The sequence below is a fragment of the Myotis daubentonii genome, chromosome 1, assembly GCF_963259705.1.
Source record: "Myotis daubentonii chromosome 1, mMyoDau2.1, whole genome shotgun sequence".
NCBI classification, from domain to species: Eukaryota; Metazoa; Chordata; class Mammalia; order Chiroptera; family Vespertilionidae; genus Myotis; species Myotis daubentonii.
Window position 1 is genome coordinate 230,227,535 of NC_081840.1, and position 17,217 is coordinate 230,244,751.

Here is a 17,217-nt window from a genome sequence, read left to right on the forward strand (position 1 = left end):
ACCTGCACGCTGCTGCCAGGAATTGCACCCCACCGCCAGGACCTGCACCCTGCCACCAGGACCTGCACCCCGCCGCCAGGACCTGCACCCCGCCGCCAGGACCTGCACCCTGCCACCAGGATCTGCACCCCGCCGCCAGGACCTGCACCCCATGAGGACCTGCACCCCACCGCCAGGACCTGCACCCCATGAGGACCTGCACCCCACCGCCAGGACCTGCACCCATGAGGACCGGCACCCCGCCGCCAGGACCTGCACCCCACTGCCAGGACCTGCACGCTGCTGCCAGGAATTGCACCCCACCACCAGGACCTGCACCCTGCCACCAGGAACTGCACCCCGCCACCAGGACCTGCACCCCACCGCCAGGACCTGCACCCCACTGCCAGGACCTGCATCCCGCCTGCGCTCTGTCTGCAAGAGCTGCCACCTGCTCCAGAGACCGTCTAGAGCAGTGGTTCTCAATCTTCCTAATGCTGCGGCCCTTTAATACAGTTCCTCATGTTGTGGTGACCCCCAATTTCATTGTTACAAATTGAACATAATTAAAGCATAGTGATTAATCACAAAACAATATGTAATTATATATGTGTTTTCTGATGGTCTTAGGCGACCCCTGTGAAAGGGTCGTTCGACCCCCAAGGGGGTCGCAACCCACAGGTTGAGAACCGCTGATCTGGAGGCTCCATCGAAATGCTTTATCTTTTAAGAACATCAACCTAACCACAGCCGCCCCCCCTCCGGCCCCCCGCTGCCCCCGCCAAGCGCTCATCTCCACGGCATTTCTACATGAGTGAGACGCTCTGTCCCCTCACCTGAGTTCCCAGCAGTGAGGTGCACACAGAGACACCACCCACCTGGGCTATGAGAACAGGACATGTTGCTGTGGGGGTATCGGGACTCTGAGCAGCCCTGTGCTCGGTAGGCGCCCTGCCAAACTGATCTTCCCCATTACGCCTCGGAGTCCCCAAGTAAAAGGTCAGGACGTCAGTATGGAAAAGAACAGTCAGCAAAGCCACAGTAAAAAGTATGCACTTACCTGTGAGCATTGATGTAGTCTTTCCTGTGTTCCAGAAGAAAATCTCTCAGTTTGCCGATGTGTGAAATCTAAAATAAAACAAAACAAAATGTTTATATAGCTAGATGGGTGTTATACTCACATGTAATATTAACAGAGAATGGAATGCAGGTTGTAGAAAGATTCTGAAACTACAAACTGGACAACTTTGCTTTTAGACGTGTGTATAACCACTGACATTGCTGGCCTTGATCTCTTTTTAATGGCTCTTTCTTCCTGTGACTGTTGTGGCCTATGGCATTTTGGAGAAATGGTCTCTGAGGAACTCCGAGGTTACACGGGATAAAGCATGTCTGGTATCTGCACAGCATATGCCAATGAGGGCCAATCCCCTTTTCTCTCTTTACCTAAAGGACCGTAAGGCAGAGCTCTCCCGTCTAGAAAAGGGCCCTTGCCAAGCAGCAGTGACAAGGTTCAGGGCCCCGGTTTATCCCTGCACAGCCGGCCCCGGCCCCCACGGCCGTGCCAGGATGAACAGAGAACATACCGTGCAGAGGATTCCATTTGTGACGGCCGGTTTCAGCATCTTAAAAACCAGCTCTAAAGCATCTACCATGTGTCAAGTACTGTGCATGGAGCTATGAATGAAAAACAAAGTAAAACGAGGAAGGAAGATAATAAAAGTGTGTTGTTCTAAACCACTGAGTTGGTGGCAATTTGTTATGGCAGCAATGAGACTCTAATACGCCTTGTCTAAGTCAGCCTGGGCTGCTGTAACAAAATACTATAGGCCGGGGCCTTAAACAACAGACATTTATTTCTCACGGCTCTGGGGGCTGAAAGGCCACGATCAAGGTGCTGGCGGATTCGGTGTCTGCTCCAGAGACCATCATAGTGTGGTTTGCGCACGCTGCCTTCTTGCTGAACCCTGACACGGTGAAGAGAGAGACCCTCTCTCTCACGGCTCTTCTGAAAGGGCACCAATCCCATTCGTGGGGCTCCACCCCGTGAACTAATCACCCCCAAAGACCCCATCTTCAAATACCATCACATTGGGGGTTCGGATCCAACATATGAATTTTGGGGACACACACATTCCGTCCATAGCACACCTACTTAGGGCCTAATTATCCAAAACAGGATTTTTAGGAGTCAAAAAGTTTTCCATAAAAAGCTTTAAAAGGTCCAAGGAAAGTTTTAAAGGAATCGACTCCATAAGCTAGATCCAGCTGCCACCGCCCTCTTTAGCTAGGTCTAGTCTAGGGGGAATGGTGCGTGGGTGTGTGTGTGCCAGGAACAAGAAGGCCCCAGGGGCATCTCAAAAACAGAACTGCAAGAGGCTTCACTGAAAGTATAACATATGTGATCCCAATGTCTTATGCTCTGTAATGGCAAATTTCTATAAAATGAATGTATTAAAATGGAGTGAAGCTTATTCAGGATTAAATGGAATTCTTGGTAACTTAAGAGGTGTTAAATAATTACAATATCATCAATAGAACTCAATACTTAACATGAACACAATGTATAAGGTAATATTTCAAATGCCAAGGATACAAAGAAATAAATGAGCATTGAGATTTCTATAGGTATTTGACAACCCTGAAATTTTATCAGCTTCCTAAAATAAACACACGCACAAATCGCAACAGATCAATAACAAGGAAAAAATCCCAACAGGCTTCTGATTTACCTAAATAGACAGCGTAAGCTCCCGAATAGCATCCCAGGATAGGGTCCTTGCCATGAGGAATGATCTGACAGTTTAACCACGTGACCACCACCATCTCTATGAAAACTCTTGGCCAACCTCTCATCTGTTTACTGTTGTGCTTAAGCCCTATTTTGTGGGAATAAACTGCCAAAAACAGCATATTATATTTCACACAACTGTGATATGCCCCTGGCGTTTTCAAAGTTTTAGAGAGGTTACAGAGTTGTACGCTTTGGATTGTGAATATTTCCACATATAGTGTTAATTCTGAAAAGAGTTCTTATATGTGTGTACCTACAGAGAAAAACTCTTACTTTTAAAGGAGAAAGACCCTCATTTCAAGTTTGACAAGAAAATCAGAGTAAAACGGAAGCACATTTGCCCCATTAAAATCGAAAACCAGTGTCAGCCTCTTGGTCTTGATATCACTGAATGACAGGGAGAGGGTCCCTAGGAGGAAGGAAGGGGTCACTGGGCAAGTGCCTGGGGGCCAGGGAGGTGATAAGACGCAAGGGCTAACGTCGGGAGCGCCTCGGGGGCATTTCATAGACGGGCAGTGTGGGCAGGCCGGTCCCACAGCTCTGTGCCTTTGGGGCCGCTCTTTCTCTGCCTGGAACAGCCTTCTCCCCTGATGCAACCCCATGCCACCCAAAGAACCCCGCACGTCCTTCAGGTTCCGCCCAAATGCCACCTCCTCCGCGAGGCCTTCCCTAGCACCTCCCGCAGTGTTTTATAGACCCCTGCCAGCACTTCCCATGTGAAAGAAGTTTTATCCTCGACCCCATCAAGCTTCCATTAAGTTCTCTGAGGGCCCACTCACTGCTGTGCCCCCAGGACCTACATGTTGGATGGGGGAAAGGCGAGGGAAAGGGCTTCAAGATCTGATTACTCCTGACTGACGAGCTGAATCAAGACGCAGCAAAGCTATCACGAGGGGGCACCTGGATACTGTGACCAAACAGACGAAGAACACACCGGCTCTGCGCAAATCACTCTCCTCGCCTGTCAGTGAGGGGCAGGCAGGTGAGCACGGCGGTACAATCGCTGACAAGGTGCGAGCTGACGAGCTGCAGAGAGAGGCTCTGTTCCCCAGCCGAGCACCTTCCCGGGAAGGTTCTACAGCGGGGGCCGCGCCCGGACCACACGCCACACTGTACTGTCTATCGGACAGGAATCCTTCATTTCCAACATACACCGTGATTTAAAGCAAGAACCGAGCTGTAGCTAAAAGAGGAGGGAGCGCAGTGCTAGCTACTGTCTCCTCCACCCGTCACTGCCAGGGGTTACTTCATGCGACTGACAACCCCGTGGAAAGGGTCCTTCCTCAGCGGGAGGGACCCAAAGGCCCGAGAGGCGGAATCAGCGAGAGCAGGAGTGGGACCCTCCTGACACTGAGCTCCGCGGGCTCCCAATACCACCGGTGACAGACACGCTGCTGTGTCGTGTCATTTGACACTGAAGTCACTTCAGTGCCTGCTGTGTGCTATTATTCAACTGGTTTGAAAACCTCCCACTTAACATCTAATGGTGCTAAGTAATGACATGAATTTTTATTCAGGTATGATAACAGTATTATGTATGATTGTTTTTAATATTTTTGTTTTTAAAATCCTTATCTTTTAAGGAGATGTGCTGAAAAATTTACAAATAAAATGACATCCCTGGGGTTGCTTCAGAATAACACGGGAGGGGGGAGGGAAGCGGATGAAACAGGGTCAGCCCTGAGTTCACCGCCGCTGAAGGTGGGTGCCGGGTGCACGGGTCCCTATCCACTCTGTTCCCTGCCGGGCATTTAACATTTTCCTGAGTAGAATATTATTTTGAAAAATCTCCGACTTAAGCACTTTCTTCTTTTAACATTTTCAGTCATTTTGAAGTGCAGATTTTCTGCTGCCAAAACAGCAGTAACCCACACCTGAGCCAACGCCTAAATCCATTGCAATCTCAGCTGCATTATTTCTAAGCTCCACTGAGCAGTCTCACTGCCACGTCGGCAAATCGGCGCCATCTTCTTTGAGAGTCTGCTATGAACCAGGCAGCTTCCAAGAGCTCTGCGTGCACCAGCTCATCCAATCCCTCCAGCAGCCCCACGAGGCAGACACATCATCACGCCCGTTTACAGGTGAGAAAGTGCGTCGGAGCGAGGGGGAAGCCTGGACGGAACCCAGGCACCGGAGTGTCAGGCACAAATGGAAACACAGGTTCCTGATAGGTCACCACTAGTTTTCGGCAGAGGGCTCACAGGGGACGACCGGGGGCTGGGAACAGCAGTGGGTGAGCACATCAGCTGCTTTTCTCCTCTCACATCTGGATCAACAGTGCACTGCCCTCAGGATGTCCCGGGCGTGGCTGTCACAGAGCACCAGCCACGTGTGCCAGGCACGAACTGCTCGGCATTCGCTCTGTCAGTTACTCCCCGTAACAACCGGACGAATCCACATCACCCCATCCCCTCCTAAGAAGCGTGGAAACGAAGGCCCATGCAAGCTCACAAGGCCAGTGATGGCGAAGTGGGGTGGATGGCAGGCCTACACCTCAAGGGCTAAGTTATTGATTCCATATTATACCGCCACGACTAAGAAAACTACTCATGTTCAGCTTGAGTTTGAGGTCTTTCTTCAGGGAAGTATGAGCAGGGTTTCAGGTGAGACGTCTGTGTGCATGGGCTTAAAATGTGTCTGAGTGGGCAGAGGACTGCGGGAGGCTCTTGTGTCCCCACACACGTGCCCAGTGAGATGTGCCTGCCAGAGGGAACGTGACCCCAGCGGAGGCCACTGCTCCGAGGCGGCTGCTGGCCCCTGTGGGGTGCTACCCAGGAGGCTTGGAACTGACGGCACGGGGATGTTGAGAGTCTGAGCAAGGACACGGGTGGTTGGAGAGACTGGCCAATGTGACCAGTGCTCCCTGCGTGTCAATCAGCAAACACCGCCCTCAGGGCTGCAAGGTGCCACGAAGGCAACTTCCAGGAGGGGTGCTGCTCCCCAACCTGAGCTCATCTCCACGCGTCTCAGGACGGGGCGCGGGCAGAGCAGGCCGGGGCGAAAGGTGGTGTGTGGGGCTGGCATGGAGCAGGGCAGACGGGGCGATGGCAGGAACACGGGGAGCTGGCTGGGTCCTTTGGCTCTCATCTCGTTGGGCCGCCTTCTGCTGTCCTCAGGCTTCGTGTGGGAGGACGTCGCTGACAGCTGCTCCCGGCCTCTCGGAACCCGCTCCCTCTTCTCGGAGGGCGGAGGGAAAGCTCTCTGGCTTATGACTTGGAGAAGGTGGGCGTGCTCGGCGGCCAGCGGCAGAGGGGGCTCTTCAGGTCCATGCTCCACCCACATCTGGCCACAAATCAGACTTGGCTTTTTGTGTTCTGACTCCTGTATTTCTCTTTCAGGTGGTTCCAAAGTTGGGCTGGGAAGAAAGTGGTGTGTTTATAGCTCTTCTAACTCTCAGGCTTTGCCAGCTGAAATTCTGAGCAAGTTGCTTAATATCCTTGGGCTCCACTACAAAGGGAGAGCTGTAAAAACCATTTCTTACAAACAGCAGTAGCACAAGTTAAAAGGCAACTTTTATTGAGTGCATACTATGCGCGGGCACCGAGCATTCACTTCCTGAAACGATCGAAGGAGACAGAGTTCACTATGACCCACATTACAGATGGGAAGGCACCGAGGTAACGGTTCGTATAAATGGCTCAAAACAAGCAGAAGACACGTCTACCCACGAAGATGCCCCCCCCCCAGCCCGGCAGTTCTCCGAGAGCTGCTTTGCCAGGAGTGTGGCCAGCACCCTCTGAGGGCAGAGGTCCCCGCGCTGAGGTGCTCTGCCCACGGAAAGGCTGCTACAGCTGCGGGACAGCACAGAGCAACAGCCACGCTCAGGGTCTGCCCGCCCGCCTCTTCCGGAAGCTGCTGCTAACCCACCGGCTTGTCTAAACTCCGTCCTAAAACTCCAGCTATTCAGCGGACCCGCCCTCTCCTTCTCTGACGATAAACCGAGTTCACTTCTAAGTGACTGTATTTTAGTAAAGCCAAGTCCCCAAATCAGCAAGACACGGCAACTCTCCACGCGATCCACCCACCATAAAAGCAAGTTGGTTATGAAACAGTAGCCGTGTGGTCCCACAGTCGATGCACTTGAGGGAAAAGCCTCGCCTTCCCTGTCCTTACACATCAAGGCTTTTGAGGAGAGGCCAAACAAAAACAAAACAGCCCAACCCGCGCTGACGGGACTCACCCAGGGCTGCTGACAGGGAGGGGCTCCATGAACACGCTGTCGAGTGGGGGAAAGCACGGCTGCCCGAAGGCCACGGACAGAAAATACAGGAAATGCGCGCCCACGCGGTTTACACGCACAGAGAGGACCCTCAGGCTGCTCATCAAAACACGGATGGTTTCTGGGCGGCAAGATTTGGAGACTTTCCTTTATTCTTAATACCTCTTTGTACTTCAAAATTTTTCTATGACTCGTGTGTTCCATCTTTGCCATCAGACAGAAAACTGTCTCAAACAAAAAGGTAAGTCTTCCAAGGACTTCCCCAAGTTACATGGACCCACAGGATCGAGTCCAATTCCTTAAGCCCCAGGCTCCGCCTCGGTCTCCCCGCGGACTTCCCCAGACTCAGAGCCTCCCCTCCCATTCCCAGTCCTCTGAGCCCTGTTGGCCAGGCTGCTTGGCGACAGCCTCCAGGTCTCCTCTGCCTCTTCCAGGCCAGGGCACGGACCCCCTGCCCGTCACCGCCTGGTTCTGAGATGTGACATAAGCTGCTCACAGCGTAGCCTGAAGCGGTGCCTCAATAATGATTTAACCTCCGAACTGAACTGCTCTGCATGGCTTCCTAGCAGGGAAGGAGTTAATAGTAGGGAAGAGTGACTCCCTTAACCACTAGATGGCAGCACAAGCATGACAGCTGCAGCGATAACGGGCACGCAAACATATCACCGTTTTCCCCAAGGGCTTTTAAAGTCCTCTGGTTCTTTGTTCCTATCTAGACTCAAGGGACGGTGAAAGGTTAACTGCTGGGCCAGGCCGGAGCCGAAATGACACCGTTTAGAATACATGCACGTGTGCACTTGGAGAGCCGGAGAGGGCTGGCACCCGGGGGAGGGCGCGCGGCTCCATCTGTCCCCGGCGGGTGCGGCCCGGCTTTATGTCACCCACAGAACAGTCCTGCTGGCGGCTCCTCCGTGGGTGTTTTGTAAATCACCGAAAGGAAGATAAACTGTAAAACAAAACCCCTGGTACAAAGCGGCCGGGCTCTTCCCAAAGGACACGGGCATTTCAGCCGCAGAGCTCACGGCCGGCACCCGCGTCCCTCTGGCTGCGGCGCCCGCCCCAGGAGGAGGCGCTCTGCCCGCTGGCCCTCGCTGCTCTCCCACAAAGACCCGATTGATTGTGAAACACTAAGTACCGATTTGCATAATTCGCCTCTGCAAGAACCAGCCATTGTTCAAGATTAAAGAGACTCCAGTGGGTCCCTCTGGCATATTGTAAAAAGTTCCTGTAACACAACATCATTATTTTTTTCATTCCATCAGTGGACACAGCTTGCTGTTCAGTTGAGTAAGCAGCCAAAGGCTCAGCCAGAACCACCACTGCTGTAGAAATGTTTGCCAACTACTGATAAGCTGAAATGACTTTTCACAAGGATCATGTTCCCCAGCTTAATTGGGAGGCCCCCTAACTAAATCCCGAACCCACCCCCTTCAGTCATCATTGAAAAATGCATCAAGACCAATTCCAGCTAGAAGTCCAGAACCAGAGGACCTCTTGGGGCGCAGCGACCTGCTGAAGTCACAGCGGGGTGTCGGAGTCCTGTCCCTGTTAGAGAAGCTCCCAGCGGCTAGTCACCCCACAAAAGAGGCTGGCACAGCCACAGACACAGACATTCCACCGGTGCTGGGCTCACAGCAGCCAGCCTGCCCAGGGTCACACAGGCGAACTGCTCCTGCCTGGCTCGCCCTCACTCCAGCCCTGGTTCTGTGCTCAGTGCTCCCCCTGTTCCCCCTGCACGATGCCACCCTTCAATGGTGCGAGCACTGGAGTGTGACAGTCCTCGTGCAAGCTCCACCCCTGTCCTCCCTGGGCTCCCAGGACCCCTTCCCTCCAGGTCCTCTTCTCAAACCCTGACAACTTTCCTTCACCTTCACTCAACCCCGTCCCCTCCCCGCCCCCCCCCCACCCCCCCGCTTCCCCAGCCTCTGAGACTTACGTTCAGCCCTCACACATTCCTGCTGAACAACTCTCTCCCCTTACAGCTCTGCCTGCTGTCTGCAGAAAACGCCCACCCAGCCCTGTCTCACTCCATGGTCCAGGTGAGTGGGTCCCCCCATCCCCTGCAGGTCCCACTGGGGCTCAAAAGCAACCAGTCCAGAGGTGCTGATGATCCAACCACTCCCTCTCCATCCCTCCTGGCTTCCTAGCAGCCCCTCCGGTCCCATCCCCCAAGCGAGGAAGAGCACTCTCTCTGTTCCCCACATTAGAAAATATCCTGTTTTAGACCCGTCTTTCCCTCCTCTCACCCCCCAAGTTTAAATGGTCGGCTGGGCCTGTCCACTCACCTTGCTAAACATCCGCCAAAAGAGCTAGCACCGACCGCTCCTCACCCCACCCTCCCACACGCCACCGCAAAGCCGCCTCTTTCTGCCTCTGCACCAGGGCACCCGCCCTTCTCTGCCCGGAAGGTCTTTCTTGTCGGCCAAACCTCTACTCCAATGTGTTTAGCCCAAGAAGGTTTTAAACCTGACCTTCTGGGGTCACTTCCCACTTTCTCTGCAGAGCTTTCTTGAAGCACGCTGTGCCTACTGGCTGAGTGTATGCGTGTCATATACGTTGTATGTGTATGTGTGTACACAGTGTTACATGTGTTAGCTGAACATATGTTCTAGCCCATCAGGCTGGAAACTTCATTAGAAAAAAGACAGGCGATCTGGATCTAAGAAACATAACTAACTAGTAGTTGAATAACCTGTTCTGAGTGCCCGCTGAGAACATGTCAGCTCCTGGACTGCAGCTTCCAGAACTGAGCCTGTGCTTTGAGGAGAGAGACAGGGAAACGTGCACAGGAGGCGGCTTTTCTAGCCCCTCTTTCTTCTGCGCCAGCTTCAGAGCCCTGCCCCTGCAGGGACGGTGGACAGAGGGGACAGGGCTAACTCCAGCTGGGATGAACTCGGAGGCCTAATTTCTCATATGAGCAACCAGCTTTCTAACAACCTGAAAAGGTTGCCCTTCCTACTATTAAGCCCCATCCCTTTAAGAAATTCAGAAAATGGAGAAAAGTAGAATCTTACGTCCTTCATGTTGGAGACACAATGAAAGAGCTCACGTCTTACTTTTAAAGCTGAACCGCACCCTATGACCCGTGATCAGGCCGCTTCTGTTTTAAACAGGTCTAGGCCCTTGCACCTCAAACAGCAAGTCTGTCATGTTCTCAGCCCGTCCTCCTCACTCCTGGCCCCTCTCTCTGTACATCTCACTGCGGCCACGCTCACACTTTACTCCAATCAAACGCTGTATCCCTGTACTTCCAGCTCCGGACACTGCGTCTCCTGAGCACATTTCCAGGCGCGGGCACTCCTGGCTCCCGCCACCTGGCTACCTGCTGCGCCCACAGGGAGGGCCCGCCTCTCCCACGTCAGCCGTCCACTCGCACAGCACAGAGCTTTCTCTTCCTCTGCACGGAGACCAGCTGCTGTCCCCGACCTGAATCTTCTCTCCTCTCCACCTAAACATCCTCAGTCCCCTCGCGAGTCCTTCACTCTCCTCTGAAGACAGCCGTTCCGGGCCTGGAAAATCAAATACAGCCCGAGAAGGGACTCCGTCCTGGCCTCCAGGAGGAGGCGCAGAGGCAAGCAGGACTGTGGCCGCCCTGGTTCTGGCCTCGGCCTCCGGGAATGTCACCACGAGCACGCCCACTGGGTGTCACTGAGTCAAGGTGACTTAACATCAACTCAGCTTATTTCTTCAGCTGCTGCTGGTAAACTAGGTGCTCAGTAGATCACTTCCCCCTGGTTTCTTGTCACTGCCACTCTGATCCTCTGCCACTGAAGACACCTCTCGGTGCCTGGGGCAAAGCCCACCCAACTGAGCACACGGCCAGGGCGTACCATTTATTGGGCACTTACTCTGTGCCAGGCACTGTTCTAGGAGCTTTACATACATCTCACTGAACCCTCACAACAACCTGATGAGGTGGGTACTATTCTTACCCCCTGTGAGAGGGAAGGAAGCTGAGGCCCAGAGAGAAGCCAAACACGCTGCCCCCGGTTGCGTGTCAGTTCCAGGAGCTCAGAGCACTGCTCTGGCCTCGCCCCTCCCCTGCGCTGCAGAGGCTGGATAAGAGGGCCTAAAATCCCAGGACAACTGGCTCTGCTCCAGTAACTCAACAGTTCCTGGGACCACACCGCACTCACCGGTGTCTGCCCCCTCCTCTGATGCTTCCCAAAATCCCCAGCATGAGTAAGATCCATGTGCCTGGGATCCTCACTGATTAAGGTTTTCTGACTTACGTCAACTCAGGTGTAGAACCTTAGTAAGTCTGGTCATAAAAAATTAGAAATGCTTCTAACTGTTCACACGTCAATAAGGTGTAGGTGAACTAGACAATAAAACACAAGTGATAACAGGCAGCTCACTTGTCCGTACAAATGCCGTGGGGTACACAGGCAACAAAAGTGAGGGCAGCATTCACACAGCACGTACTACACGCCAGGAAGAACGAGAGGCCTTTGTGCGATGGCTCCATGTCGCGTCCTTACGACCCTGTGAGGCAGGCACGGTCAGTCTCCTCACAGGTGGGGAGGCTCGGTCACGGGCGCAGGCTCACTGGTAAGGGAGAGCTGAACGGGAACGGTCTACTCCAGAGCCTACACGCCTCTCCTTTCCTTGCTCTCATGAGTCTTCAGAACGTGGACAAGAGGAGGAGGAGGGAAAAACAGTCCATTTATATTTGAGTCCTTCAAATTAAAATCTCAACTATATCCTCAAAATGATTTATGTCTCATATAAAACAGCGTGTAAGATGCAAATCTGCGCTTCATTTTCTAGGAGGGGTTATATTTCTAACCTCTTGAGTGGCCTTCCAGAAAGAATCATGACCATCTGAAGTTCAGGTGACCTTTTGGGGGGCCAGAGGCCTTTGAAACTCTGACAAAAGCTACGTATCTGAGCTCTTTCCTCAAGAAAATGAATTTCCCACAGATACAGAAACCTCCCGCCTACCACTATGGACTGGAAGCTCTGGACTGTCTGGGGCCCAGGGTAGGAACCTCTGATCACAGATGTGATGCAACAAGCAAGCACACAAATGCAGAGGGTGGCCCTTTCTGTAAACGTCACGCGTGGGAGGAAGCGCTGCCGGCCCAGCATGGGAGAGAGCTGCTGGCCATCCGTCCGTGGAGTCTGTCTGCACAGTGACACAAGCCAGTCCCACCACGGCTGGGTGGAGGGGGCAAAGGTGTGGGGGAAAGACCGGTGCAGGGTGACAACCACACCTGCCTTGCGGCATGCAGAGCCACCCTTACCCTCGTCAACATGTAGCGCTTGCTGTGTGCCAGGCACTGCATCAAGCCCATTGGATCGATGATCTCGTTTATTCTCCTAACAAACGAGAAAACAGTTCAGGCAACTGAGGCACAGAGCCCCTAAGTGGCTTGCCCCTTAGGGTCATACAGTTAGCAGGTTGAAAAGCCACGGTCGGTGCCCCAAAACAGACCCCAGAGCCTGTGCTCTTTTTTTTTTTTTTTTAAATATATTTTATTGATTTTTTACAGAGAGGAAGGGAGAGAGATAGAGAGTTAGAAACATCGATGAGAGAGAAACATCGATCAGCTGCCTCCTGCACATCTCCTACTGGGGATATGCCCGCAACCCAGGTACATGCCCTTGACCGGAATCGAACCTGGGACCTTTCAGTCCGCAGGCCAACGCTCTATCCACTGAGCCAAACCGGTTTTGGCAGAGCCTGTGCTCTTAACTCTCCACTCTGTGCCCCAAGCCTGGGCTCGCGAGCTGAAACCTGAGCTGGGAACCAAACCCAAGAGGAGTTACCACGCAGCCTTCTACGACTTCCCACACCCCAAAGCATTAAAACAAAGCCATCCGTTCCGTCCATCAGCTTCTCCAAGAGCAAGAGCACGTGTGAAATGTCGTCTACATTCTCCCAATCCGAGGCAGTAAATACAGCAGACAAACATCCCTACACTCCACCACCGAACACGTCACCATCTCCTAGGAATGTGTTCGCCCTCATTGTGCTGAAGAGTTAAAAGGCTTTGAAAACTTGTATGTCCAGAAAGAACTAGATCATGTTCATTTTGGATTGCCAAAGCCCGGCAAGCTTCCTAGCTCAACAAATGGCTGTGAATGAGTGGTACGTTTTATCAAGAATCTATCATTATAAAATAAACATTAAGGAACAGCTATACCTGAAACCAGTGGTGATGATGTATTAAAGGTTTTTTTAAAGTGTAGAATTTTCTCATGCCATTTTTACAAATGTTTCAGTATATACGAAAGACACACATTCTCTATAACAAGCAGCCAACAAGCTATGATCCACAGTTAATACTTAGCATCCACCTCTCCTCTCATAGATGAACAGCTTAGCAACAGAGTATAAAGTTTGTGGCAACAAACAAGTTCTACCCAAAGGTAGCCATATATATATATATTAGAAACATCAGTGATGAGAGAGAATCACTAATCGGCTGCCTCCTGCACACCCCCCACTGGGGATCGAGCCTGCAACCCAGGCATGTGCCCTTGACCGGAATCAAACACAGGACCCTTTGGTCCACAGGCCAACACTCTATCCACTGAGCCAAACCAGCTCGGACGGCATTTTTAAAAAATGATCTTTTCCTTTGAAGTATAAGATCATCTATAAGGAGAAATGTTTGTGAAGGCCAGGACCAGCACTTACACCTACAGAAGTGAGAAAACCACAAACAAAACTGCCACAGCACAACTGCTCACAACCGCATTCTCCTAGGACCCCAGCACCGGGTAGAGACTGAGCTTGACACAACAGAAAACCTCACTATTGCCGACGGAGGACAAGAGTTAGCTGGACTGGTTCCCTCAATTTACCCCCGCGGCACATGCAGTTCCTGTCCGCTAGGTGGTGCTCCCCACCACATGGTTCCTGCGGGAACAGCACAGTACATCAAAATGACAACAGCCTGGTTTTAAGATGATTTGTCTCCTGAGGATATACATTTGGTTTAAGTTTCCACTGCAAAGTTAAAGTTCTTAAGATAGGTCATGCAGATCAATTGCTCCTGTAATCTGAAACTCAAAAGAGCAAGTGATATCTAAACAAGGGGAGGGGGAAGCCCTGAGCTCATAAGGGTCTCTAAAAGCCAGGAGACAGTCAGCCTGGCTACCTCTAATCTCATCATCAAAACTGTTACCTTGTCCAGTTTCTGCTTCACATCAGCAAAGAGAAGAGTGAAATGAACTGCGGGTGGTACAAAGGGAGAACATGCATTCAGCTTCCATACTTCTTGATAGATGCCAATAATTTACACTCAACAGAAAACACCACGTGATAACATTTGAACCCTCAAAGTTTAAGTGCTTTGCTCTACTAAAACATACTTTTTCTCTGTTAGTAAAAACAAAAGCCAAGGAACCAATGTGTGTTTTCCCATGAAGCTCTGAGGAAACGGGCTGGGTAACAAGAGACAGAGCCTTGCCTCCAAAGCCATCTTTCTGAGTGAATGGGAATAAAATGCAGAGCATGCCGGCCTCGACCAATTGTACAACTGCTCAAATTCCAAGCAAAACCCAGGGCCTTGTTTCATCATTCCTCGTCTTCCAAAACTCAGATTCCTTTCCCTCATTATGGTGTTCTTTGGAGTAAATAGGCATGAAACTTAAAGTACTTCCGTACACATGCCAAAAAAAAAAGGCAGAAAATATTATTCCAAGAAATAAATCACAAAAAAGTCTAACAGCTTCTCTGCTTGAAAAAAAGAGAAAAATTTAGTTGTTTCTGAAATTTAAAGATACTGTAGCAAACTACTAGCTGCTAAGTTTTATAAAATGGAAACAGACTAGTCTGATGAAAATTGATTTTTAGTTAACTGTTCAAAATAGCATAAAATAAGTAGTCCCTAATTATAACACTTGCCAGAGAAAAATCTGTGTGTAAAATAACCAGAAAAATAATAGTTAGATCCTGAGCTGTATATTACAGATCTTCACTCTGAGAATCAAAGTTATCTTTTCCTCCTACTTTTAAGATATACTGTTTTACTAAGAAACAAAAAAAAAATGTTTAACTCCTATATTTGAATTTTATATTCAGAACTCATTCTTAAAGCCTTAAAAGGTAAACCAGCATATACAATTTAAATCCCTTTAACAGTTTTTCAGATCACTAGGTAAAGCCTTTAAAACATGACACACACAAAAATTTCCATTCTTATCACAGCAACAAATTTCAGGTTAACATCACATATCAATTGGTAAGCCATGAAAGTGTCACCAAAATGTAACACTGACTGTCCCCCAAACACACACACACTTTTAAGGAACAATGTAGCAGCATCACTGAGGGAAGGAGACTCAAACCTGACCGTGCTCAAGAGCTCCTTAGAAGCGCGGTAGCACTACTCAGGATCTGCTCCAACGCTGGCATGACTGCTACTTCAAAAGTGCCATGTGTAACAACTGGCAAATACCTTCCCACACTTAATGCCAACGTGCGATTGTGAGGTTAATGTTATAACAATGAGATTTAAACCACATTTTAATTAAGGTTTTTAAATTTTATTTGTACTTTCTATATTGTGGTGTATTTCAGTAATTAAACCAACTAAAACATTTTTCCTCTTTACAAAATTAATAATTTCTTCATACGCTAAAATGGAATGCTTATTTTATAAAAAAAATAGTTTAAATTTTCCTGGCAACTAAGTATTTTGTTTTTCAAATGGAATCTATAAACGTATATGTACTGTCTGTGCCCATCATTGCAAAGGGGCATGTTGGGGACTTCTGGGACAATCACGAAGGTTCTTTTAGAAAAGCAAACACCCACGCTGAAAATTCACATGGAACCCTTATTTTCAAGTACAGCCCAAGTCTTTGTTTCAGATCCACATAAATCACCACTCTTCTCTCTGGAAATGAGTTTTGGAGAAAACATTATTAAATGTTACATCTGACTTTAATAGAGTCTCCCAATTTGCTTTTGCATGTTTATTATCAAAGTCTAATCACGACTTTCCCAAACTTATTTATACTTTCACACAAACTTCCAAAGTTTTCCAAACTTAAATAAAAACCCACAAAAACTGTGGGAAATGTTTCGCTTGAGAGATAAAAGTAAATTGGTCCAAATGTACATTTGCAATAATCAGTGTTTACTTTCAGCTTACAGCACTTTCAATATCTGCACTCAACTTAATTTTCTTGTCTCTTAGAAAGAAGGCGGGAAAGTAGTTTTATTCCCCCCACTTTGCTCTCAAAATATAAACTCACTTAATGCAGAGCACTTGCAGCAGGCGTGTCTTCAACTGCAAGCAAGCCGTCTCCCCAGCGCTCAGGCTGCGGACGAAATGATTTCCTTCAAGACCGGGGTCGGAAGAGTTTATGAATCTAATTTCACGTTTCCTAATAAAATGAAGGTGTTTGACTATAAAGACACAATTAAATTTTAGTAAATGAAAATAACAAAAGAACTGATATAACAAAACTAAAGTGGGAAGGAGGATGAGTATTAACTCATTTAGTTAAAAATTCGGGTTTTTTTTCCTTTAAGTGTCTCTACAATAGACTTTGCACTATATTTATTAAAATATGACAAATATTTTATGGTAATGTGGGAACAATTTACCAGTTAGCATTATCTCCTGAAAGAGGAAGTATACTGTGGGTAAGTAAAACCTTAGAAACTATTTATGCTGCCTTGCTCAAAGCTGCTGAGAAAATGGCTCTGTGTGCACTTTAAAAATAATCATGAAAAACCAGTTTAAAGGGTGACTGTGACACCGCTAATCCACAAGCCAAGGGAGGCCATTTCACTCCTGAGACAGAAATTTGTCTCTCAGAGGGGACCTAAGCCATCCATACAGTAATTCATGTTAAAGTTCATAAAACTATAAAGAAATGCTCTAACAGAATGGACATATTTTAAAGTTTGTATGACTGGCAACAGAAAAAATTTTTTATCCTTTAAAAAAATGTCTCCTGACAAGAGATTCTAGTTTTGAAGTATGTCACACCCCAGTTCCCCAGCCACGAATCCCAGTTCATTTTTTAAAATGAGGTCTATTTCCTGTAATTTTCGATATTTTAGAGTACAATTATTTTACATTTTTATGATGCCTTTGGGGTATCATTACAAATATTTTTATGTGTTTAAACTTAGGAAAGTAAAATTAAGTAATAGCTTCTCTTAAAGGGAGCTGTCAGCTCTCTCCTGAAGAAAAATCTTTGTTTTAAAGCAATCTAGAGATTTATATCCCTAGTAACCATAGAAATTAATCTTAAG

General features: G+C 49.1%; 1 protein-coding gene across 1 annotated transcript in view; it reads right to left on the bottom strand.

Moving 5' to 3' along the window:
- Window positions 1–17,217, bottom strand: part of STX18 (syntaxin 18) — an 81,953-nt gene that overhangs the window by 19,895 nt on the left and 44,841 nt on the right. Inside the window, exon 2 of the mRNA XM_059675814.1 lies at window positions 1,040–1,107. Coding sequence (XP_059531797.1) covers window positions 1,040–1,107 — 68 coding nt within the window. The remainder of the gene's footprint in view (window positions 1–1,039; window positions 1,108–17,217) is intronic.